Genomic DNA, 25629 nt, shown 5'->3' on the forward strand with positions numbered 1-25629 from the left:
TTGAGGAATCCTCTCATCTAAGTTATTATTATTATTATTTTTTGTATACAAGATCGAGCCTCGTTTAAGAGGGAGCATATCAAACACAAAAAACATAAACGGACACATAAAACAATAAAGGGAAGGAGAGACAAGATGGAGAGAGGGAAGCACACAAACACAACAGTAGAGAGCAGGGACATCAGGAGATCTGTGGGAGGGAGAGGGCTTGGGGGAGGGGAGGAAGGGGTTGACACTACAAGGAATTTATTGAATGAAGTCGGGGATTGAAAGATGTGGATTTGGGGTGAATCAACGGGGGTAGAAAAGATCAAGGTTTTGGATGGGGGAAGATAAGAGATGGTGGTGAACAGGTGTTTTAAAGACCTGGAGGGAGGAGTGGGATTGAAGAGAGTGTGGGAGTTTGTTCCAGAGGCGGGAAAAAAGAGGAATGAAAGAGTGAATATCCATATAAAGTTGGATACCCATATAAAGGAAAAAACAAGGAATTGGAGACCCTTATTCAGTGGCTGCTTTTGTGACGTGGCTGCTTTTGTGACGTCATATTCATTTGCATTGCATTGCCCATAATTTGCTGCAGTCAAAAAGAAATATCAAAAATCAACCAAACTCAAAACATTGTTTTTCTCGCCTACTGATTTGATGGGGTCTGTGCTCCCCAAAAGTTAACAACACCGATAACCAGGTCTCCTCTTCTCAATAAAACTACAATCGCTGCATTTATGCACACACAAACCCACAGGGCGCCAGGCTCTGGACGAATGAGGCTGCTGGGCACAAACCCGGTACGTCCTCCATTTTCAGATCTGGCCAATAGCCAACAAACCCCACTTTGGAGCGAGATCATGGCCTCCAACCGCTCGCCTTCGACAAAGGTTAACTCATCCGCTGCTTGAGCCACGTACGCGTGCTGTGCCCTGCACCAACTGCCAGCTGTAATCAGAAAAGGTGGAACACCATATTGTGACACAATAACATCAGAGCCGGGAAATTGAATTCCCTAACTTCCTTCAATCTGAAATTGAAATTTAGGTTAGGTAAAATAAATGAGGATATATTAATCAAAGGTTGATATTTAATGTTGTAATTTTTTGTTTTTTCTTTCCTTTTTATCCTTTTCATTAGAAGGCCAAGGCATTAGAGGACAATGTACACATAATACATCTAGTACAAGGTCATTAGGACACAATTAATAAATCATAGTATAATTAAAGAAGTAGTGAAGTCACGGAATAACTCCATGTAAACTTTTTACACACATGTAAACTTGTACCATACTGTAGATTGAGTTCCTGGTTCAAACTCACTTTGCCCAAGAATGTGACTTTAAGCAATTCTTCCACTTCATGTCTTCAATTGTAATTATAGGATTTAAATCTCAAGTCGTAGTTTCTCAATGAACAAAGTAGTCAATTTCCCTACCCTCATTTCTATCCTCCATCCTTCACCTCTTTTTTTCCTACTCTCATCATTGATAATTTAATACGAAATGCAAATTGTTGTACACCGCACCTTTCCTATGCCATCTCCAGGCGCTGCATAACGTCATTGCTGGGCACCGAAGGGGGCTCGGTAATGACGCATGCTGAAAGGGAGTACTCAGTTTTCACTCTGGTTGTTGTACACCGCTCCCTTCCTATGCCATCTCCAGGCGCTGCATATCGTCATTGCCGGGCACCGAAGGGGGCTCGGTAATGACGCACGCTGAAAGGGAGTACTCAGTTTTCACTCTGGTTGTTGTACACCACTCCTTTCCTATGCCATCTCCAGGCGCTGCATATCGTCATTGCCGGGCACCGAAGGGGGCTCGGTAATGACGCACGCTGAAAGGGAGTACTCAGTTTTCACTCTGGTTGTTGTACACCACTCCTTTCCTATGCCATCTCCAGGCGCTGCATATCGTCATTGCCGGAGACCGAAGGGGGCTCGGTAATGACGCACGCTCAAAGGGAGTACTCAGTTTTCACTCTGGTTGTTTGTTTTCTTGTTTATTTTCTTTCTTGTTTGTCCGGGTGATATCTCAGCCTTCCTTTGAGCGAGGAAGCTGAAATTTGAGCACAATATTGAGCAAGTACTTTGTCAAAAAAGGTATTTTTTGTTTTTTGATTAATCAGTTAATTGAGTTATTTCATTATTAGCGAATAATTAAGTACTTACACATTTCCTTTCTCTTCTGGCCATTATCTCAGGCACCTTTTGAGTTAGGAAGCTGATATTTGCAAATGCCAATGACCAAGTGATTTAGCTGCAAAGGCTATTTTTGATTTATTGATTGATCAATATATCAATTAATCGATTAATGATTTAAAAAAATTTTTTTTCGTTAAGTTACAGATTCTGATGAAATGGTGGTGCTTTATGTGTTCTATTAGCGAATTGATTAATTATTTGATTTTTTATGATTATTATTTATTTATTTTATTTCTCATCTGGGCAATTTCTCAGGCACCTTTTGAGCTAGGAAGCTGATATTTGGACATGACAGTGACAAAGTGATGTGGCTATAAATAATATTTTTGATTTTTATTGATTAATCATTTAATCGATTAATTATTTCTTGATTAATCAATTAACTTATTTAATTAAATTTCTAAAAGATACATCTTCGGATGAAGCACTAGTGGTTTAGTTATGCTATTAGCCAATTGATTAAGAAAACATTTTATGATAATCTTTTATTTATTTTAATTATGCAATTAATCAATCAATTATTGTACACCTCTCCCTCCCAATGCAATATGCAATATCCCTGGTGTTGGCTTAGCGGTTAGGGTGCCGGCTTGGGATCCTAGGATCCTGGGTTAGAATCCTGGTCGATCGCTGAATTAACGCCAGGGGGGGTTGACTCAGCCTGTCATCCTTCCGAGGTCGGCAATTTGAGTACCAGCTTGCTGGGATGAATGATCCCGGTGTGTACCCCGGTTTAGAATAGGTACACCGTATCCCTGCGCATCGTAAGAGGCGACCAATGGTTGGCGTCAGGAAGGGCATCCAGCCATAAAAACATTGCCTCAAACAGGGAACCATGATTGTCATGGGGCCCGCAAGGCTAACCCCTGCTCTAGCGGGGAAAATGGCCTTAAAACGATCATTCATTCAATCATTCATTCTCCCTCCCAATGCAGTCTCTATGAGCTGTACCGCGGTATTGCCGGGTGCCGGAGGCGCCCCGGCAATGCCGCGCTGTAGGATATTTAATTATTTGGCATGGTGGCGGTGTACTTTGAATGCATCTGTACTTGTTTCTTCTTTAGTCAAAGAAAACCTCCTTGATGTGACTTTCATTAATTATTTAGTGGTGTGATATATCTGCTACATCATTGCAGTGTTATTCCAGGAAAGTTAAATTCATATTTGAGATTATTTGTGGCCATTTATATACTATATAACCAGCAGAAAAGGGTATTTGTGTGTGTGGGATTGGGGGTCAGGGATGGGGATCAGGAGGAGGTTAACATGATTTTTTTGCATTACATTTATTTCAAGCGACATGCAATATACATTTTTCTACAGCCATTTTTACCTGAACTCAATACAATACATTGGTGTATTCAGTGTTGTATTAATTTATAAATATTATGTCAACCAACCTTAGGCACATTATTTAGTACATAACAGCGATATTTCCATATTCTCATTCAATGACCATCCTTTTGGCAATGGTTTTCATACATCCAGTGTGCCTGACTCTGTAACTGAAACGTGCTATTTATATGCCAATAGTGTAATCATATATCACACTCACAGTATAATATGGAATGGAAGCCACTGATGGATCTCATAGTTAGATATGACATTGAATTCGAATGACTTCTCTATCTACAGACAGTCCTTGGTTTGAGTGTGATATGAAAACATGTACATCGGTGTAAAATGTTATGTTCACGTTATGTACACATTATGCACAAATTATGTAAAGTGTTATGTCCATATTATGTACATTGTACACGTTATGTAAACATTATATGAAGTGTTATGTACACATTATGTACACATTATGCAAACATTATGTAAACATTATGTAAAGTGTTATGTGCATATTATGTACATATTATGTACACGTTATGTAAACATTATGGCAAGTGTTATGTACACATTATGTGCACATTATATAAATATTATGTAAAGTGTTATGTACACATTATGTGAAGTCGTTTGTGCACATTATGTACACATTATGTAAGCATTATGTAAAGTATTATGTACACATTATGTAAGCATTATGTAAAGTGTTATGTACACATTATATAAATATTATGTAAAGTGTTATGTACACATTATGTGAAGTCGTTTGTGCACATTATGTACACATTATGTAAGCATTATGTAAAGTATTATGTACACATTATGTAAGCATTATGTAAAGTGTTATGTACATTGTACACATTATGTACACGTTGTATAAACATTATATAAAGTGTTATGTACACATTATGTACACGTTATATAAACATCATATAAAGTGTTATGTACACATTATGTACGCGTTATGTAAACATTATGTAAAGTGTTATGCACATATTATGTACACGTTATTTACATGTTATGTACACGTTATGTACACATTATGTACACGTTATTTACATGTTATGTACACGTTTTGTACACATTACGTAAAGTGTTATGTACACTTTTATTTACTGTATGGACTGTATTATTTGCAAACAAACATTGAAGGAATTATAAAGTTACGTTCGCTCAAGTGTGGTCCACTCTATTGCAGAACATCATTTTGAAGGAGGAAAATATAAAAGTACAGGCTACAATTTTAAATTGATTGTACATTTTTGGTAATACAAATATCTAACCAACTATTAGATTTTGATGCTGTTTGTTATTTTGGGTAGAGTGAACATGTACGGTAGTTTAAAATAAATATCGTTCATTGTGCTTATACTTTTATAAAATATATCTTGGGGTCAAATTAATCACCCACTTTCATTTTTCCATCAGTATTTTTGGTGTAAAATGTGCAATGCAGCCCGTATTTCATATCGAGTATTTTTTAAATCCAGTAATATTTTTTGCAGACAAGCGGATATTGAAAGGACATATAATAGGGTGTCTAAGAATACTGGTCTCCGGTATCTGGCCCATGGTCGAATGAGTTCACACTCAGCACCGGTATGGGCCCCTGTCCATGCTATGGACAGAAAAAGAGGAATGGCAAGTGAGGCGGATGAGATGAAGAGGCTCCAACAGTGATATCGGTGAGTACCTCCTCCCCATCACCATAATTTCAAAACACCCACTGTGTTGTAGGATAGTCCTTTGAGATGAAGGATTGAAGACAAACCACACTGGCAGTCCAGCACAGGCAGGGCTGCTGAATGGCTATAACCTCCCAGACTCTTTATGATGGTACTAACTCTGTGAGGTCAAAACAATGTTACCCCATGCAGGCAAGGAGCCAGCAAAGTTCAGGAGGATCATCAGTCTGGCAGCGATCCAGATGTGAAATCCCACTAAGTAGTTTAAACATGGGACGATGGATGGGGCAGATGTTATAAGGTGCTGGAGATAATGCAAAGAGGAATCCTGGATGTGATGTACACCCAGGAGACCAAGTGGAAAGAAGACAGTGAGTAGGATTGTATGAGGGTACAAGCTGTTACACGCATGAGGAGATTAACAAGTAAGGATCCTTTTATCGGAATAGATCAGCATGCAAAAGAGGTGTTCAGCATGATATGTGGGAGGGACGGTTAGTTGTGGATTGGTTAATGAAATGGAAAAAACGGGTGTGTTTCATGTTGGTGTACGGATACCGGCCACAGATGGGAAGGATGGAGGCAAATAATTAGGAATTTTGGGATGCATTGGAGAGGATGATGGTCATGATTGAGCTGGAGATGATGCTGTGCATCACGGTGGACTTCTATGAACACGTGATAGTAGCAGAGCTGGGTGAAAAACTGCCGGCATATACAGTTGGGGAGTGAGGTATGGAAAGGGTCGAGATCTGGTGGTGAGAAACAGTTAAGCCATGGCTTGGTTGGTCTTTCCGAAGTGAGAGAGTCATAAGATTATACACAGAAGTGGACACTGCAACACGGAATTGGATCTGTTGATAGTCAGAAAGTAAAAGCTGTGGAGAATATGCAACTTTCAAAATGACGTAATCTGCCCCAGAATGCTCGGCACACATGCGCAGAAACTCCTAGCAACAGCGGTCATCAGAACAGGGAACATACATTGTGTGTGTATGCCATGGTGACCCCTCCTTGCTGATCGTATCAAGGTTGAAGGGCCGAAACAGGATGATGCTGAGGACTTTGACTGATGACCCAGTCAGTGAGGCACACTTGTGATCAGGTGTGTTTGGAAATTGTGTCACCTTACTGACCCCATCAATTAATAAAGAAAGTGTAAAAAAATAATTTCCAAGATTTTTAGAAATTATAAAATATTCAGTTAACTGAGGAACGTGTGTTATGTAAGTATGATCAAATACAAATTGCCATTGGAGGATCAATAAAGATAGCCTCATGGCACTGTGAAGGTGAAAACCCAGGAAAGGGAAATCTTGAGGCTTTATTTCCTCTGCTCACCGAAGATGGATGGAGGTTATGGTTTTACCTCTGTCTGTTTGTTACTTGCAAAATCGAAGATTTTTCAAGTACATTGGTCGGTTGACTTTGGTATTCTGTCTGTCTGTCTGTCTGTCTGTTTGTCAATTGCCCTACAGGTCACAATTCTAAACCGATCCTCATGAAACTTTAACAAGTTGCAAAGGTAGTCACAACTGAGAAGGCTATTGATTTTGAGGTCAAAGGTCATGTTAGGGTCAAATTTCTAAAATCGTCATTTTTCATCCGATTGATTTGGAAGTTGAACAGGATTTGCATATGGGTCACTGATTTGGGAAACCAACTATTTTTGAGGTCAAAAGGTCAAAGGACAACTCAAGATCAAACTTCTGAAATCATCAATCTTCATCTGAAAATTCTAATTTTTCATCCAATTGACATGACAATTAAATAGCAATTGCATAGTGCCTAATTTAATTGGGAATCCAACTATATTTGGAGGTTAAAAGGTCAACTCAAGGTCAAACTTCTAAAATCATCAATTTTCATCTGAAAAATAATTAATTTTCATCTGAGAAATAATCAATTTTCATCTGAAAAATAATCAATTTTCATCTGAAAAATAATCAATTTTAATCTGAAAAAGAATCCATTTTCATCTGGAAAATAATCAATTTTCATCTTAAAAATAATCATTTTTCATCTGAAAAATAATTTTCATCTGAAAAATAATCAATTTTCATCTGAAAAATAATCAATTTTCATCTGAAAAATAATTTTCATCTGAAAAAAATCAATTTTCCTCTGAAAAATAATCAATTTTCATCTGAAAAAAATCAATTTTCCTCTGAAAAATAATCAATTTTCATCTGAAAAAAAAAAAATTTCCTCTGAAAAAATCAATTTTCATCTGAAAAATAATCAATTTTCATCTGAAAAATAATCCATTTTCATCTGAAAAATAATCCATTTTCATCTGAAAAATAATCCATTTTCATCTGAAAAATAATCCATTTTCATCTGAAAAATAATCCATTTTCATCTGAAAAATAATCCATTTTCATCTGAAAAATAATCCATTTTCATCTGAAAAATAATCCATTTTCATCTGAAAAATAATCCATTTTCATCTGGAAAATAATCAATTTTCATCTGAAAAATAATCAATTTTCATCTGAAAAATAATTTTCATCTGAAAAATAATCAATTTTCATCTGAAAAATAATCAATTTTCATCTGAAAAATAATCAATTTTCATCTAGAAAATAATCAATTTTCATCTGAAAAATAATAAATTTTCATCTGAAAAATAATCAATTTTCATCTGAAAAATAATCAATTTTCATCTGAAAAATAATCAATTTTCATCTGAAAAATAATCAATTTTCATCTGAAAAATAATCAATTTTCATCTGAAAAATAATCAATTTTCATCTGAAAAATAATCAATTTTCATCTGAAAAATAATCAATGTTCATCTGAAAAATAATTTTCATCTGAAAAATAATCAATGTTCATCTGAAAAATAATCAATTTTCATCTGAAAAAAAATCAATTTTCCTCTGAAAAATAATCAATTTCATCTGAAAAATAATCAATTTTCATCTGAAAAATAATCAATTTTCATCTGAAAAATAATCAATTTTCATCTGAATAATCAATTTTCATCTAATTGGCCTGAGCTATGGTTAAGGTCATCAATTATAATTTTCATGAAATGGACAATTTGATGTCTGCACGGCAACTTTCTTTAAGGGGGTGGATTCTGCAAGTAGAGTCTGCTTCTGCTCTGCTCGACGTCTTTCTTGTTTGTCTATTTGTGAACAAGATATCTCAAACAGTTGTCCACGGATTCCGTCGAAATTTGGTGAAGAGGTTGGGTGTGTGACAAGGCCGAATTGATTAGACTTTTGGTGAAGATACAAATCTGGACCCGGATCTGAAAATTATTCAAATGATTCTTCACCATTGAGTGATGGGGCTAGAACCTATACATAGCACAATATCTCAAAACGTCAGGGACGGATTTGAACGAAACTTGGTGGAGAGGTTGTGTGTGTGACAAGGACTAATTGATTCGATTTTGGTGAAGATCTGAATATGGATTCGGATACGAGAATTATTTAATTTCTAAAGAGAAATCGACACCATTAAGAGATGGGTGAAAAACGACAAATAACATTATATTTAAAAAAAGTTATGGACTAGTTATGACTAAACTTGGTGGACGAGTTGGTTCGGTGACAAGAACAATCCGATTCGATTTTGGTTCAGTTCCGGATCCAGATCCGGCCTATCAGTGGATACAAAACAAATAGGTCAGCGTGGTGGAGGTATGCTCTCTACCGAGTGCCGTTCTAGTTTTTACATATTTTACAAGAAAAAGTTCACGTCAACCTTTACCCACTCTCATCAAACAGCGACACTTTAACCATTTAATCATCAATGTATTCTTATGTGATAAATCGATATGAAAATGGTTACTTCACCTGCCATACTAACAAATGATGTTGACAAATCATCTCTGCTGTTTGGGAGTCTTGACGTAAAGCTTTTCAAAAACCATCTGCAAAAACCATCACAAAGGTTCTGGTATGACATTTGTTTCACCCAAAAAAGGGAGCTCACATGATCAAGTTGCATAAAAGGGATAACATATGGACTTCTATCATGTTTTTAAAAATGGACTAAATAGCTCCGAAATTGAATTCAACAACTAGAATATAGGGCAATGTCAACTACTCTCAACAATAACAGTACCACCAATTTGGATATGACCGGGGGTATTTTAAGGCTCCCCATTTGCAATCACATTTGTGTGTGTGTGTGTGTGTGTGTGTGTGTGTGCGTGTGTGTGTGTCTCTGTGTGTGTGTGTGTGTGTGTGTGTGTGCGTGTGTGTGTGTGTGTGTGTGTGTGTGTGTGTGTGTATCTGTGCGTGTGTGTCTGTGTGTGTCTGTCCGGTCGAGAACCTTTTCTTTTTTTTTACCATTTGACCTTTTGTCAGTATATTTTTTAGCAAGGTTTTATTTTTGCATTTTTGGCTTCGCATTTTCAGATGTTTTGTAGTTTCTTTTATTACCTCCGCCACCAAAGGTGGACGGATTTTGTTTTCACTAAAACCACCTTTAGGTTTAGGTTTAGGTTTAGGTTTAGGCTTTAGGTTTAGGACGGATTTTGTTTTCACTCCTGTCTGTTATTACGAAAATTGAAAATTTTCTTCATTTGTCGGTCTGTCTCGTTTGTTTCAAGTTCTTGAACTCGAAGTTCAAGTTTGTTTGCATTTTTGTTTGTTTATCTGTAAGTGTAATAACTCGCGAACACTTTAAGCTATCTTCCTCAAACCTTACCACAGGATTCCGAAGTACAAAAGTGAGGCTGTCGATGTTTGGTAACTATATAGGTCAAGGGACAAGGCTCTCTCGTTTTTCCGGGCGATATCTTAGCCATCCTTTGAGCAAGGAAGCTGAAATTTGGGCATGTGCTTTGGCAAAAACGGCATATCTTATTTTTTGATTAATCAATTAATTAATTAATTACTTCTTATCACTTTATTAAGGACTTATTTATTTTCTTTCTCATCTGGGCAATATCTCAGGCACCTTTTGAGCTATGGAGCTGATATTTGGACACGGAAATGACCAAGTGATTTGAATGTAAAGGCCATTTTTTGACTTATTGTTTAATCTATTAATTATTTAATTATTTAATTATTCGATTAATTCATTAATTTTCAAAAAGTTACAGATTCCGATGAAACAGTGGTGGTTTAGGTATGCTATTATCCGATTGATTAAGAAATGAATTATTTTTATGATAATTCATTTCGGCTACAGAGTACGAGGAAGAGTGAAAGAAAGATGTAGAAATGTGGAGGCAGGATGAATCCCCCTGCCAAGCTTATTTATCGACATACCAATGTGCTTTTTGGGGAGAGGGAGGAAGGGGGTTTGCATGTCTGTAGATCTTGAAGAATTAGGATGAAAAGTGCAAGTAACAATGTATGAAATGCACATTTCAATAATATTTGAGTAGCAATAACATGGGTATGCCTCTGAACATTTCATGTCGTTTGGAATCCGACTTATGTCGTTCGGTTGTGGTGTCGTTTCGGATCCGACTACGGCGGTCATCTTTGCTAAGACTACGGCTTTGCTAACCCTAACCCTAACCCTAAGCACCTCTCTTAATCGCTGGCTCCACTTGCTGAATGGCCAAGCACATTGCTTGCAAAGCGGTTGAGATGGAACGACTGGCTTGGGAAGCGATAGCAAGCTGTTTGCTAACAGAACAAACTCCAGGTGTAGCACTGTGGGAGGTTGCTTCATCATGTGGCACATAACGTCAGAAAAAGTTCTCTGCCAGTTTGTGACCGGAGCTGCACTTAGTCCAGGATTCGGGGAGGCCCTTCGAAAGCCACGAGTTTGCATCATTTGGAATGTGCGCAATCTTTGCCAATTTGAAACATCTGGTGCAAATGTGCGCCAATTTGCACCACCTGGTGGCATCTAGAATCAATCAATGGCGGCATCAATGTGCGCCAATTGCACCATCTGGTGGCATCTAGAATCAATCAATGGCGGCATCAATGTGCGCCAATTTGCACCATCTGGTGGCATCTGGAATCAATCAATGGCGGCATCAATGTGCGCCAATTTGCACCATCTGGTGGCATCTAGAATCAATCAATGGCGGCAACAATGTGCGCCAATTTGCACCATCTGGTGGCATCTAGAATCAATCAATGGCGGCATCAATGTGCGCCAATTTGCACCATCTGGTGGCATCTAGAATCAATCAATGGCGGCATCAATGTGTGCCAATTTGCACCATCTGGTGGCATCTAGAATCAATCAATGGCGGCATCAATGTGCGCCAATTTGCACCATCTGGTGGCATCTAGAATCAATCAATGGCGGCATCAATGTGCGCCAATTGCACCATCTGGTGGCATCTATAATCAATCAATGGCGGCATCAATGTGCGCCAATTTTCACCATCTGGTGGCATCTGGAATCAATCAATGGCGGCATCAATGTGCGCCAATTTGCACCATCTGGTGGCATCTAGAATCAATCAATGGCGGCATCAATGTGCGCCAATTTGCACCACTGGTGGCATCTAGAATCAATCAATGGCGGCATCAATGTGCGCCAATTTGCACTATCCGGTGGCATCTAGAATCAATCAATGGCGGCATCAATGTGTGCCAATTTGCACCATCTGGTGGCATCTAGAATCAAACAATGGCGGCATCAATGTGCGCCAATTTGCACTATCCGGTGGCATCTAGAATCAATCAATGGCGGCATCAATGTGTGCCAATTTGCACCATCTGGTGGCATCTGGAATCAATCAATGGCGGCATCAATGTGCGCCAATTTGCACCATCTGGTGGCATCTAGAATCCATCAATGGCGGCATCAATGTGCGCCAATTTGCACCACTGGTGGCATCTAGAATCAATCAATGGCGGCATCAATGTGCGCCAATTTGCACTATCCGGTGGCATCTAGAATCAATCAATGGCGGCATCAATGTGTGCCAATTTGCACCATCTGGTGGCATCTGGAATCAATCAATGGCGGCATCAATGTGCGCCAATTTCCACCATCTGGTGGCATCTAGAATCAATCAATGGCGGCATCAATGTGCGCCAATTTGCACCACTGGTGGCATCTATAATCAATCAATGGCGGCATCAATGTGCGCCAATTTGCACTATCTGGTGGCATCTAGAATCAATCAATGGCGGCATCAATGTGCGCCAATTTGCACCATCTGGTGGCATCTAGAATCAATCAATGGCGGCATCAATGTGCGCCAATTTGCACTATCTGGTGGCATCTAGAATCAATCAATGGCGGCATCAATGTGCGCCAATTTGCACCATCTGGTGGCATCTAGAATCAATCAATGGCGGCATCAATGTGCGCCAATTTGCACCATCTGGTGGCATCTAGAATCAATCAATGGCGGCATCAATGTGCGCCAATTGCACCATCTGGTGGCATCTATAATCAATCAATGGCGGCATCAATGTGCGCCAATTTGCACCATCTGGTGGCATCTGGAATCAATCAATGGCGGCATCAATGTGCGCCAATTTGCACCATCTGGTGGCATCTAGAATCAATCAATGGCGGCATCAATGTGCGCCAATTTGCACCACTGGTGGCATCTAGAATCAATCAATGGCGGCATCAATGTGCGCCAATTTGCACTATCCGGTGGCATCTAGAATCAATCAATGGCGGCATCAATGTGTGCCAATTTGCACCATCTGGTGGCATCTAGAATCAATCAATGGCGGCATCAATGTGCGCCAATTTGCACTATCCGGTGGCATCTAGAATCAATCAATGGCGGCATCAATGTGTGCCAATTTGCACCATCTGGTGGCATCTGGAATCAATCAATGGCGGCATCAATGTGCGCCAATTTGCACCATCTGGTGGCATCTAGAATCCATCAATGGCGGCATCAATGTGCGCCAATTTGCACCACTGGTGGCATCTAGAATCAATCAATGGCGGCATCAATGTGCGCCAATTTGCACTATCCGGTGGCATCTAGAATCAATCAATGGCGGCATCAATGTGTGCCAATTTGCACCATCTGGTGGCATCTGGAATCAATCAATGGCGGCATCAATGTGCGCCAATTTGCACCATCTGGTGGCATCTAGAATCAATCAATGGCGGCATCAATGTGCGCCAATTTGCACCACTGGTGGCATCTAGAATCAATCAATGGCGGCATCAATGTGCGCCAATTTGCACTATCTGGTGGCATCTAGAATCAATCAATGGCGGCATCAATGTGCGCCAATTTGCACCATCTGGTGGCATCTAGAATCAATCAATGGCGGCATCAATGTGCGCCAATTTGCACCATCTGGTGGCATCTAGAATCAATCAATGGCGGCATCAATGTGCGCCAATTTGCACCATCTGGTGGCATCTGGAATGCTGCGTCTTTGTCTGCAAAGTTCCCTGAAGCCCTTCATCCCCTCTTTTATTTTGCTTTTGGTCAATCATCTGTGGCACCCCTATCCACCATTCCGATTTCCTTTCTTTGGTTTTCCACCCAGGGGCCCCTCTTAGTTTTTAAGCTTAACCCTTCCCCTGTGTTGTTGATTTTTAAAAAACGTAAATCGATAAAAAACATTAATGAATTCAATGATCGCTAAATTTAACAGAATAAATTGAAAATAACTATTGATGTTTATCTGCAAAGAATGATGCCAACTTTGTTGATGGAATTGGAGCGATGGAGATCAAGCCGCTACAGATGATTCAAGGAGATGGATGGACATCTCATGGAGTATGGCTAAAGTTTTGGCCTGGACGACACCAACTTCCTGTCCATTGAAGCAGATACACCGATTGGTTCAACTCAGTTTCACTACATCCCATTATTGTGGCCACACAGAATCTGCTCAAACAAACATGTAAATATGAAGTCAGTGTTGTTTTTGTTGTCAGTGTTGTTGGGAGTGGAAGTCAGTGTTGTTTTTGTTGTCAGTGTTGTTGGGAGTGGAAGTCAGTGTTGTTTTTGTTGTCAGTGTTGTTGGGAGTGGAAGCCAGTGTTGTTTCGTTGTCAGTGTTGTTGGGAGTGGAAGTCAGTGTTGTTTTTGTTGTCAGTGTTGTTGTTTTTGTTGTCAGTGTTGTTGGGAGTGGAAGTCAGTGTTGTTTTTGTTGTCAGTGTTGTTGGGAGTGGAAGTCAGTGTTGTTTTTGTTGTCAGTGTTGTTGGGAGTGGAAGTCAGTGTTGTTTTTGTTGTCAGTGTTGTTGGGAGTGGACGCCAGTGTTGTTTTGTTGTCAGTGTTGTTGGGAGTGGAAGTCAGTGTTGTTTTTGTTGTCAGTGTTATTGGGAGTGGAAGTCAGTGTTGTTTTTGTTGTCAGTGTTGTTGGGAGTGGAAGTCAGTGTTGTTTTTGTTGTCAGTGTTGTTGGGAGTGGAAGTCAGTGTTGTTTTTGTTGTCAGTGTTGTTGGGAGTGGAAGTCAGTGTTGTTTTTGTTGTCAGTGTTGTTGGGAGTGGAAGCCAGTGTTGTTTTGTTGTCAGTGTTGTTGGGAGTGGAAGCCAGTGTTGTTTTTGTTGTCAGTATTATTGGGAGTGGAAGTCAGTGTTGTTTTTGTTGTCAGTGTTGTTGGGAGTGGAAGCCAGTGTTGTTTTTGTTGTGTGTTGTTGGGAGTGGAAGTCAGTGTTGTTTTTGTTGTCAGTGTTGTTGGGAGTGGAAGTCAGTGTTGTTTTGTTGTCAGTGTTGTTGGGAGTGGAAGTCAGTGTTGTTTTTGTTGTCAGTGTTATTGGGAGTGGAAGTCAGTGTTGTTTTGTTGTCAGTGTTGTTGGAAGTGGAAGCCAGTGTTGTTTTTGTTGTCAGTGTTGTTGTTTTTGTTGTCAGTGTTGTTGTTTTCCAATTTTCCAGTTTTTCCAAACACGGAATAATATTTACCGATATGAACAGTGATGTGGCTTTTTTTGAAATTCTACAAATACTGTTTATTCTTGGTGGCCACCCCCTCCACCCCCCATCCCCCCAATGAAGACGCATAAGGAGAGTCTAACGCCTGAAACCAAGTTGGAGGTGCTTCGACGACTTGCAAGTGGAGATGGCCCGACAATGGTTGGCCATGTATTTAATATGAGCTCGTCAAGCATATGATCCATTCGCAGGAATGCGGCCAAGATTAAATAAATATGTTGAGGAAACCAATCAACAATATTTTTATGACTTGCTAAGGCGCCTAAGCTGTATTGTGATTGCTACCGAGAGCCAGTGCAGTTTTTACTGCTATATTAGGCCGAGAAAAATGTATTTCCGGTCTCTGGTCAGCGCGCGCATCGATTTTGACCCTGCGCGTCAACAATTTGTTTTTTCAAATTTGGTATCGACGTTCGCGCACGGTTCTCCCCTAAAACACTGCGTTTAGTTTGTCCAAATCCAACCAGCCGTTCCAAAGATATGAGTAGTTTTGTGTGCCGTGACGTCATGAATCCAATGGGGAAGTTGCATGTGACGTCATCGTCTTAGTCACGTGACCGCTTGGGTGGCAAAACATTGCTTCTGCCACCATACATCATGGCGGCAATTTGAAACTCGTCTCACATAGAAATTGGCCCTTACACGATGGTAAAGAGTTGTTGTGCTGATTTCATCCGGACGACACCGCTAAAACGGTTTCATCGCTGCCTTGACTGCACCTCTCAGGTGAGAATATGGCTCATGAGGTTGTTACCTTCGCTCGCGAAGCGAAAAGCAGGATTAGACATTTGGTTACGTACATGTGGAGAGTGTATGGCGTACGTGTGGAGTGTGTGTGGCGTACGTGTGGCGTACTTGTGGAGTGTGTGTGGCGTACATGTGGCGTACTTGTGGAGTGTGTGTGGCGTCCGTGTGGAGTGTGTGTGGCGTACGTGTGGAGTGTGTGTGGCGTACTTGTGGAGTGTGTGTGGCATACATGTGGCGTACTTGTGGAGTGTGTGTGGCGTACGTGTGGCGTACTTGTGGAATGTGTGTGGCGTACGTGTGGCGTACTTGTGGAATGTGTGTGGCATCCGTGTGGAGTGTGTGTGGCGTACGTGTGGCGTACTTGTGGCGTACGTGTGGAGTGTGTGTGGCGTACGTGTGGCATACTTGTGGCGTACATGTGGAGAGTGTATGGCGTACTTGTGGAGTGTGTGTGGCGTACGTGTGGCGTACTTGTGGAGTGTGTGTGGCGTCCGTGTGGAGTGTGTGTGGTGTACTTGTGGCGTACGTGTGGAGTGTGTGTGGCGTATTTGTGGCGTATGTGTGGAGTGTGTGTGACGTACGTGTGGCGTGTGTGTGGCGTACGTGTGGCGTACGTGTGGCGTACTTGTGGAGTGTGTGTGGTGTACTTGTGGCATACGTGTGGAGTGTGTGTGACGTACTTGTGGCGTACGTGTGGAGTGTGTGTGGACCGTGGAGTGCGTGTGGCGTACTTGTGGGTCCACACGGGTCCACAGGCAGATGACACAGCCTCGGTTTCTCGCAATACCGCGAAAACGCCTCAACGGGCAAGCTACGGGCGTAAACCGACAGGTCCGTCTGACGAAAATCAACTTTCTGAACAATCCTCTCCAAGAAGTTCTGTCACTCAAGCTTTTGGGTCTCACTATCTGCCATGGTCTTTCCTGGGAAAACCACATTTCCAAGCTGGCCTACAAAGCCAGGTGCCGACTGGGCATCCTCCGTCGTGCGAAGTCTTTCCTTGGCACACCTGAGCTCCTCACCACATACAAGGCTTTCATCTGCAGCTCTATGGAATACTGCTCTCCCCTCTGGGCTGGTGCTCCTGCCTCACACCTAGCTCGTCTTCACGCTGTTGAAACCAAAGCGTTCAGAATCATTGGAATCTCCCGCGATGACGCTATCTCCGAGGGCCTTTCACTTACTCACCGCAGGCAGGTTGGTGGTCTTTCCGTCTTCTACCGACTCTTCTCCGGCCTTGCTCCCCCAGCTCTCTCTGGGCTCTGTCCCCCAAATATTCCTACAGGTCGCACAAGATCTGCCTGCAACCCTCTTATGGGTAAACTGCCAAAATCAAGACTCTCTGCTCACCTTCACTCCTTCATTCCTCTTTTCTCCCGCCTCTGGAACAAACTCCCTCACTCTCTTCAATCCCACTCCTCCCTCCAGGTCTTTAAAACGGCTGTTCACCACCATCTCTTATCTTCCCCCATCCAAAACCTTGATCTTTTCTACCCCCGCTAATTTCACCCCAAATCCACTTTTTTGAGGTGACTTTTGTCTTCTTTCCTGGAAGTCCTTGGTGTCCTTGCGTTTTATACCTATCCTGCCTCCCTCCAGGCCCTCTTCCTCCCACACATCTCCCGATGTCCCTGCTCTCAAATGTTGTGTTTGTGTGCTTCCTCCCCTTCTCTCCCCATCTTGTCGACTGCTCCCCTTTTTATATACTTTGTTTGCTTGCTTGTTTGTTTGATTTGTTTGTTTGATAAATGTTAGCTCTTTCACGAGCCTCGACTCTGTATACAAAAAAAAACAAAAAAAAAAAACAACAACGACAGCTTTCCCACCATGTTGTTTATCGACCCAAGATGGCGGCCGGAACCGGTTGCCATGGACGACGCCCACGCGATGCAAGGCCTCTATCGGCTGAATATTGTCATTTATTGAAACGAAGACGTTCTTTGTCGGGTTCGTGTGAAGCAACCAGAAGGCCTAGAGAGCTGCGGGTGGTCTCGTTAGTTAGGCCTGGATCCTATCGCGTTTGTCATGAAGTAGTAAGTGTCTGTGATAATCTGGTGGACAGGGAGAAGAGATCGTGGGAGACCATCGGCCTGTTAGACCATTTGCGCATGCGCAGTGTTGACACGATCGACGCATTGGAATGTTTAACGGTACGGCGAGGCGATCTCGAGATCGAAATGGCAGTCTATAATATGCTTGAAGAACTTAATAATTTTCAGAATAAATACATTTTAAAATAACTTAAGCTTGTGTTCATTATTTACAAAAAAAAAGGCCTACAAGTCCCATTGGCTGTCTTTAATTTCTCTCTGGACGGCGCCACAGCAGATGACGAGGACCGCAAGGCATGAGGACACAAAAAACACCTTTATATGTGCAACCCATGCTTTTCAAAAAAACCAAAAAAAAAATTTTTTTAAACCGCATCGCCGCATCAATTCTGGAACTTTGGTCTGACCAGAGACCAGCAATATATTTTTTTCGGCCTTAAGCCAATTACAGCACCAGTTCCCCCCTGAACTTGGAGCAGTCCATTTTCCCCTTCTCCCCCCCCCCCCCCCCCCCCCCACCGACGCAAAGTGGAATTGGGAGAGTCCACCAGAAGAACTGGTTAAACTGGCTGGTTTTGCGCCGATTCCGATTCTCTTCAGAGAACATGGCGAGCTTTTTCAGAGCAGAATGTGCACAGCTTGTAACTCCAGTTTCGGGGTAAGGAGGTTATAAATGTAGAAATTTCTCCTCATTCGACATCATTGCATTAAGTATGTTATTGGCTGGAGTGACGTTTATATCCTTTGGTATCGACATGTGGCGGCGCTTTGCAAAGTACTTGACCACGCCCAGTTCCTGAAGTTTGACGAGTCTTGCTCATGAGACTCGACGACGGCGGGGTGAGAGTTATTACACCGTCACGTGGGAGTTATTACACCGTCACGTGGGAGTTATTACACCGTCACGTGGGAGTTATTACACCGTCACGTGGGAGTTATTACACTGTCACGTGGGAGGTATTACACCACCACGTGGGAGTTATCACACCGTCACGTGGGAGTTATTACACCGCCACGTGGGAGTTATTACACCGTCACGTGGGAGTTGTGCTGTGATTGTGTGGTTTTGATATTTCGCCGGAATGGTCTTGATATTCTACTCTGTTTTAGTATGGAATACTAGTAAACGATATGTCGGCACTTAGTTTACACTTTATTAATATGGAATCAATTTGATGACATGCTTGCCGAATGTACAGCATATGATTGTTGTTGTAAACATATTGTAATGTTAACGTTGGTATTTTTGGACCACACAGGTTTGTTTGTGTGTTTCAAGCTGGAATAAAGGACGACCAGACCACACTCATGTTGTGCTGAGGTCTGAATTTTGCATTACAGTATAAATGGCGACATCAGGAACAGGGGGTTTCATCTCCTGCCGAGCCATTCTTAGCAAGCAAAGGATGGTTTGATAAATTTACAAAGCCGCAGAATCTTCATGACGTAAAACTCACAGTTGAGGCTCCTCGTACTAACAGTGAAATATAAACTGCCCTGTATTGGTGATGATTGTACATTGAACAATGTGCGCTGAGTTAAAAGTGCACAATGTGTACAAAGTTCAATGTGTGCTGAGTGGGTTCATCAAAAATGTAGTGGTCTGAGAGGGTCATTAACCAGTGTGGCAGCTACATTCAAGTGTAAGGTGTGCACAGAGGGAGCTGCAGATGGAGGAAATGCTGTGTTGGATCTTGGAGACGGCGTGCAGCTGGAAGGTGTGAAAACATTTTGCTACCTCGGAGACATGCTGAATGGAGAAGGTGGATCAGACTCGGCAACGGTTGCTCGAGTGAGATGTGCATCGAAGAAGTTTCGGGAACTGAGTGGCGTGCTGATGAGGAGGAGAGTGTCGTTGAAGCTGAAGGGAAAGGTGTATGTTGCATGTGTGAGAAGTGTTATGATTTATGGGAGCGAGACATGGGTAATGAACGTAGAGCAGCAACGAAGGTTGGAAAGGGTGGAAATGCGAATGGTTCGGTGGATGTGTGGAGTATCGTTGAGAGAGAGGAAAACAAATGATGAATTGCGAAAGATGATGGGAATAGAGCCTGCGATGGATGTTGAGAAGAGGAACAGGTTGAGATGGTTTGGTCATGTGTTGAGGAAGGATGAAAGTGACTGGTTGAGAAGAGTGATGGAAATGAATGTCGATGAAGTAGAAGATGGGGAAGACTGAGAAAGACTTGGCTAAAGATGGTGGAAGAAGAAATGCGGGCAAGGGGGTTAACGATGGGAGATGCAGAAAATAGGGCAAAATGGAGAATATTGTCATGGGGACCGCAAGGCTAACCCCCGCTCTGGCAGGGAAAATGGCCTTAAAATGGCTGTTGTTTGTTGTTGTATTGGTGAGTGTTCATTAATACTGTGCTTGTGTTGAATTATATTCCTGAATATTGATGTATTATTTGTTTTTGCTATGTCAGTTAGAGAGGAAACAATGCACTATTTGTCTTGGGAAAGGGTCTGGAGCATATCTCCCCTGCACCATGTTAAAATTGGTTCGCTCTGAACGAACGCCCTTTTTTAGGAACGCGTCCATCATTTAAAGCAGAGGGAGTATGGTAAATGGATTAGCAAATAATTATAGCTCTTGGTAATTTCAATGTATTTTTGGAATTTATTTTTACAATTGGCTCTGGAATTTATTTACTTGAATTTTGTCAAATCGACTGTATTCCTCATTTTTTGACACAAAAAATATTTGAAATATTTGATATGGGAAAACAACTGAGAGTTATTGGTGATGATCATTAGGTTTGTGCTCCGCCTTGAAAAATTCATTTTAAAAATCATTTTTTTCTACAACGATTTTAACAAACCTTTCCTACATGATCGAGTTCAATTTAAAGCGTTCGACCAACCAATCATTTTCTTTCTTTCTTTTTAGCTCACCTGGAACGAAGTTCAGGGAAGCTTGTGTGATGGCGCGTCGTCGGTCCGTAAGCACTTGAAACTTCTTCGAAACCGCTGATGGGATTTCGACCAAATTTGGCACAAATGATATTTGTTGTGTTGTGACTAAAGTTTGTTCACAGCATTACAAAAAAATCGAGGTCTAAGGGGGTATACAGGGGGTCAAAGTGGGTCCAGGTTTGACCCCCCAAAATAGATATTTGCTTTATTTTCTGAAACTACACACACAATTTTGATGAAACCTGACCACAACCTTCACTACCCGTGATTTACCAAAGTATGTTCAAGGCATTAGAAAAATTGGGGTCTGAGGAGGTATACAGGATGGGAGTGGGGGGGGGGAGGGGAAAGGTGAGGAGGGATAGGGTTTGCCCCCGAAAATAGGCATTTTGTTTGTTTGTTTAAAATTTTATGATTATGTCAGTATGATTGTACATGATGCCCTGTCTTCTAGCAACCATTGAAATTGGTTTAAAATTCCTTTAGTCAGTGTAGTATGCTGTTTATTCTACCAGGTGAGCGTCAGGGGTATTGCCCCTATGTTTTTCCACTTGAGCCACAGATTTGCTGATCAGCACTTGCAAGGTGAATTAAAAGTTATGACGTATAATCTATCTATAATTCCAGTAATCTCTGTGTGTCTGTGTGTTTGTTTGTCTGTGACCGCTGTTTCTCGACAACCACGGGTCCGATATACTTGAAACTTGCCAGATATATTGCTGGGGACCCGAGGATGTGCCTTTTCAAGGTTTCATATTAATCGGAGAAGTAGTTACCGAGCTATGTCCAAAAAACGATTCAACCAATCAGAGAGCAGCGAGTTATCACGTGTGCCGAACAGACTCTGCCTCGGACGGCACATTTGAGAGCGTATTCATTTATTTCACGTTGGCAAACTATGTTGCCGCTATGTTGGCGTTAAACTATGTTTTAAAACTAATTAAAACTAATTTGCGATTCTTTCGCTTTCCTGCGCGTTTGTGCACGCTATGGCGATTTCTTTACCAAACTCCGCAAGCCGTTCGCTTTGGACCAAACCATTTCATGTAAATAGAGGGGGGGGGGGGTTGTCACCGTACTCGCAAGCCGTTCGCTTTGGACCAAACCATTTCATGTAAATAGAGGGGGGGGGGATTGTCACCGTACTCGCAAGCCGTTCGCTTTGGACCAAACCATTTCATGTAAATAGAGGGGGGGGGGGTTGTCACCGTACTCGCAAGCCGTTCGCTTTGGCTTTGCGAATGGACCAAACCATTTCATGTAAATAGAGGGGGGGGGATATAATTTTAGATATATATATAGTACGGGCATGCCCTAGTACATTAAATTTAAGCATGAAATGTGAAACTCAGCATTTAATTCATTTTATATTTCATGATCATATTCATTACACCCTCATTGGTATTCGATATCCTGAGGATGGCCATGACTGTCTGAAACAGGTTCGCAAAGTACAAATCGTAAACAGTGTTGTCTAATCTAGTTTATGACTATGTGCCTTTTAGGTTCTTACTGATGGAAAGGTCCAAGTGTTTCCATGCTGGCCTTCAGAGATGAAGCCTTGTCTGTACCACTCAAAGATGATATTTTCCAGCAATTGGTTTTGCTGTCTTCTTCAAGAACCAACACCTGCCCAAAAGCCACCTCCATTCCCTCGATGGATGAAGGATCTCTTACTCGGGCAAAGAAAGGCCCTAGAAAATATTTGGTGCACATCTCCCATTGAAGGCCAGTGAAATCTTGGTCAAAAAGTTTTAGCACAAACACATCGATTATTCATTTATGTTCCCATGCTAACACTAAATATTATTTTGTCATGTTTTATGAGTTATGACTGACCTTCTTGAATCAACAAACCCAGCAATATCATTTGCAGAGTATCTTTGTCGATTTTCACACGAAGTTGCACCATTTCGCGAGCATCAGGAACCAGCCAGGCTTCGTCATGAAAAAGAAAGTTCTCAAGACATCTTCTGACTAATCCTGAGCAAAAACAGAAAATATCATTATATCGCCATTAATATAATTACTATTCATAGTGATCTAAGGCTCTTAAAGGAGCCTCGACATTGATGACATACAAGCAGACATGTTAAAATATATTAATTTTGCACAATTTACAGGAGTGCGAGAAGACAATAGGCACATCAATATAGCAAATGAGTGTGGTTATTGTGATCAGATGGGAACCGCAAACAAGACAACTCGGTCTTATGTATAAACCAGACTAATAATATCCCCATTTCAATATATTTCTCCTCTTCAACTAATAATATCACGAACAAGTACAGATACATTCAAAGTACACCACCCCCCATACCAAATAAATAAATAACATATCCTCCAGCGCCCAGCGATGCTGCCAAGCAGCACATATAGACGGTATTGGGAGGGGTAGGTGTACAATCATTGATTGATTGCGTAATGAAAGCAAATAAATAATAATCGTAAAATAAATAATTTCTTAATCGATTGGCCAATAGCATACCTAAACCACCAGTGTTTCATCCGAAGCTGTAACTTTTCAAAAATCTATATATTTTTTTGTGTACAAGATCGAGGCTCGTGTAAGGGCTAACATTAATCACAAATAAAACAGACACATAAAACATAATAAAGGGAGCAGAAGGCAAGATGGGGAGAGAGAGAGAGGGAAGCACACAAGTACAACAGTAGAGAACAGGGACATCGGGAGATCTGTGGGAGGGAGAGGGCTTGGGGGGAGGAGGCATGGGATGGGTGTGGGAGAGGTAAAAAAAAAAAACACGTGGACACTGCTAGGACTTCCAGGAAAGAAGTCGGTATTTCAAAAAAGTGGATCTGGGGTGAATTAAGGGGTGTAGAAAAGATCAAGGTTTTGGATGGGGGAACATAAGAGATGATGGTGAACAGCTGTTTTCAAGACCTGGAGGGAGGAGTGGGATTGAAGAGAATGAGGGAGTTTGTTCCAGAGAACAGAGGAATGTAAGAGTGAAGGTGAGCAGAGAGTCTTGATTTTGGCAGTTTTACCAGAAGAGGGTTACTGGCAGATCTTGTGTGACCTGTAGGAATATTTGGGGGACAGAGCACAGACAGAGCTGGGGCAGCAAGGCCAGAGAGGAGTCGGTAGAAGACAGAAAGATCACCAACCTGCCTGCGGTGATTGAGTGAAAGGCCCTTGGAGTTAGCTTCATCGCGGGAGATTCCAATGATTCTGAAAGTTTTGGTTTCAACAGCGTGAAACCGAGCTAGGTGTGACGCAGGAGCACCAGCCCAGAGGGGAGAAGTGTGTTCCATTGAGCTGTGGATGAAAGCCTTGTATGTGGTGAGGAGCTCAGGTGTGCCAAGAAAGGACTTCGCACGACGGAGGATGCCCAGTCGGCGACTGGCTTTGGAGGCCAGCTTGGAAATGTGGTTTTCCCAGGAAATATCATGGCAGATAGTGAGACCCAAAACCTTAAGTGACAGAACTTATCGGATAGGATTGTGGAGAAAGTAGATGGGGGAGGGGGGGGGGGGTTGTCCAGTCGGTCTTTTCGGAGAGACATGGTGAGAGTGTGAGATTTGTCAGGATTGAAAGACATGTTCCACTTGTTTGACCAGTTTGTTATTTTGGCCAGGTCTGCAGAGAGTGAAGAGGCTGCAGACTGCCGATCTGTGGGATGAGGAATGGAGCGGCAGGGAGTGGAGTCATCAGCAAAGTGATGGAGAGGATTTTCCAGGGAGTTGGAGAGATCATTGATGAAAACCAAAAAAAGCACAGGGCCCAGAACACTGTATTGGGGAACTCCAGCCTGAACAGCAATGGGAGATGAGGGAAATCCATGCAGGGCCACACGTTGACTACGGCCAGAGAGGAAGTTCTCAAGCCATGCATGGAGATTTCCATGGATACTGTCGTGCAACCCCTTCGGTTAATACCAGGGCTCACGGATGACCGAACAGCTTTACTTGAGGTGACGACCAAATACGGATTTTGCTATCGAAGCACGGGAGGAAGATTGAAGAGGAAGAAGCGGCAAGAGCGCGTACTTGTAGAGGGAAAGAACTCAAACGGGAATCCGGGTTTAGAAGGAAATGGAAAATAATACAAGGGTTTATTTGAAATAAAGATCGGGACAGGGAAACGTGATGATAAATAAATCCTAGGTTGGGATGTCCCCACAACTCACTTCAGAATACGAGACAAAGGAAAATGAATTAATAAAATAACTGTCCGTCGTGTACTTGGGAAATGTGGTGCGTCTTATCTTTGTCTGTAGTCGTGTCCGCCGTCCAACACGGCTCCAAGCTCCGGCGCGAAGAAACCCTCCGTCCGCTTCGCCCACGCGCTCCACCAGGCCCCGAGCGACCTGCCTCACTCCAGGCTCCTCGTCGACCACCCACGAGGTCCCGCCTGCTCACAGCACCGAACCTTGCTCCCGCACCAAAAGCACCGCGAATGACCGAGCACCGCTCCAAACACCACGAAGATGGTGAACTAACAACCATCAGTCAAGAACGCAGGGAGGAACGTGAATAAACCCAGGCCAAAAGAGAGCGAAGCACGACGGTCCAACGCAGAGGCAAAAAGCACGAAGGGCGATCTCCAACACGAAAAGGTCCAGCGCAAAGAGAAGAGCGAATGCCCGCGAACGAGACGTTTTGTCACTCGCCCTGTGACGTCAGTTCTGGCGCATTACCAACCAGAGCCTCTATTCTCGACCTCTCGAATGTTCTGACTGCGCTGGTGCCCTCCCATTGGCCAAGTGCTTCCCGCCCTGTGGTGTTGCTCGCCCCTCCCCCTGGCCAATCAACAGTCCTCCTGGGCATGGCTCGCAGCCTTGCTCGATGCTTGGTCGCCCAGGTGTTGTACGCGGCTGCTGCCTGCTTGTCTTTCCGGTCAGTCATTGTAAGGAGAGGGAATTATTTAATGTGTGCACTCA

At 42.2% G+C, this 25629-nt stretch overlaps 1 protein-coding gene across 5 annotated transcripts in view; it reads right to left on the reverse strand.

The window, feature by feature from the left end:
- The window catches only part of SH3TC1 (SH3 domain and tetratricopeptide repeats 1), a 98200-nt gene that overhangs the window by 36675 nt on the left and 35896 nt on the right, over positions 1-25629 (reverse strand). For all 5 annotated transcript variants that reach the window (XR_013622395.1, XM_078771764.1, XM_078771765.1 and 2 more), the window contains exons 5-8: positions 22565-22708; positions 22239-22419; positions 9020-9096; positions 741-933 (exon numbers count right to left, since the gene is read on the reverse strand). Coding sequence is in view for 4 of the 5 variants with exons in the window: in XM_078771764.1 (XP_078627890.1) it covers positions 741-933; positions 9020-9096; positions 22239-22419; positions 22565-22708 (595 nt within the window). In the remaining variant the exon portion in view is untranslated. The remainder of the gene's footprint in view (positions 1-740; positions 934-9019; positions 9097-22238; positions 22420-22564; positions 22709-25629) is intronic.

The sequence above is a fragment of the Myxine glutinosa genome, chromosome 2, assembly GCF_964187855.1.
Source record: "Myxine glutinosa chromosome 2, kmMyxGlut1.1, whole genome shotgun sequence".
Classification (NCBI taxonomy): Eukaryota; Metazoa; Chordata; class Myxini; order Myxiniformes; family Myxinidae; genus Myxine; species Myxine glutinosa.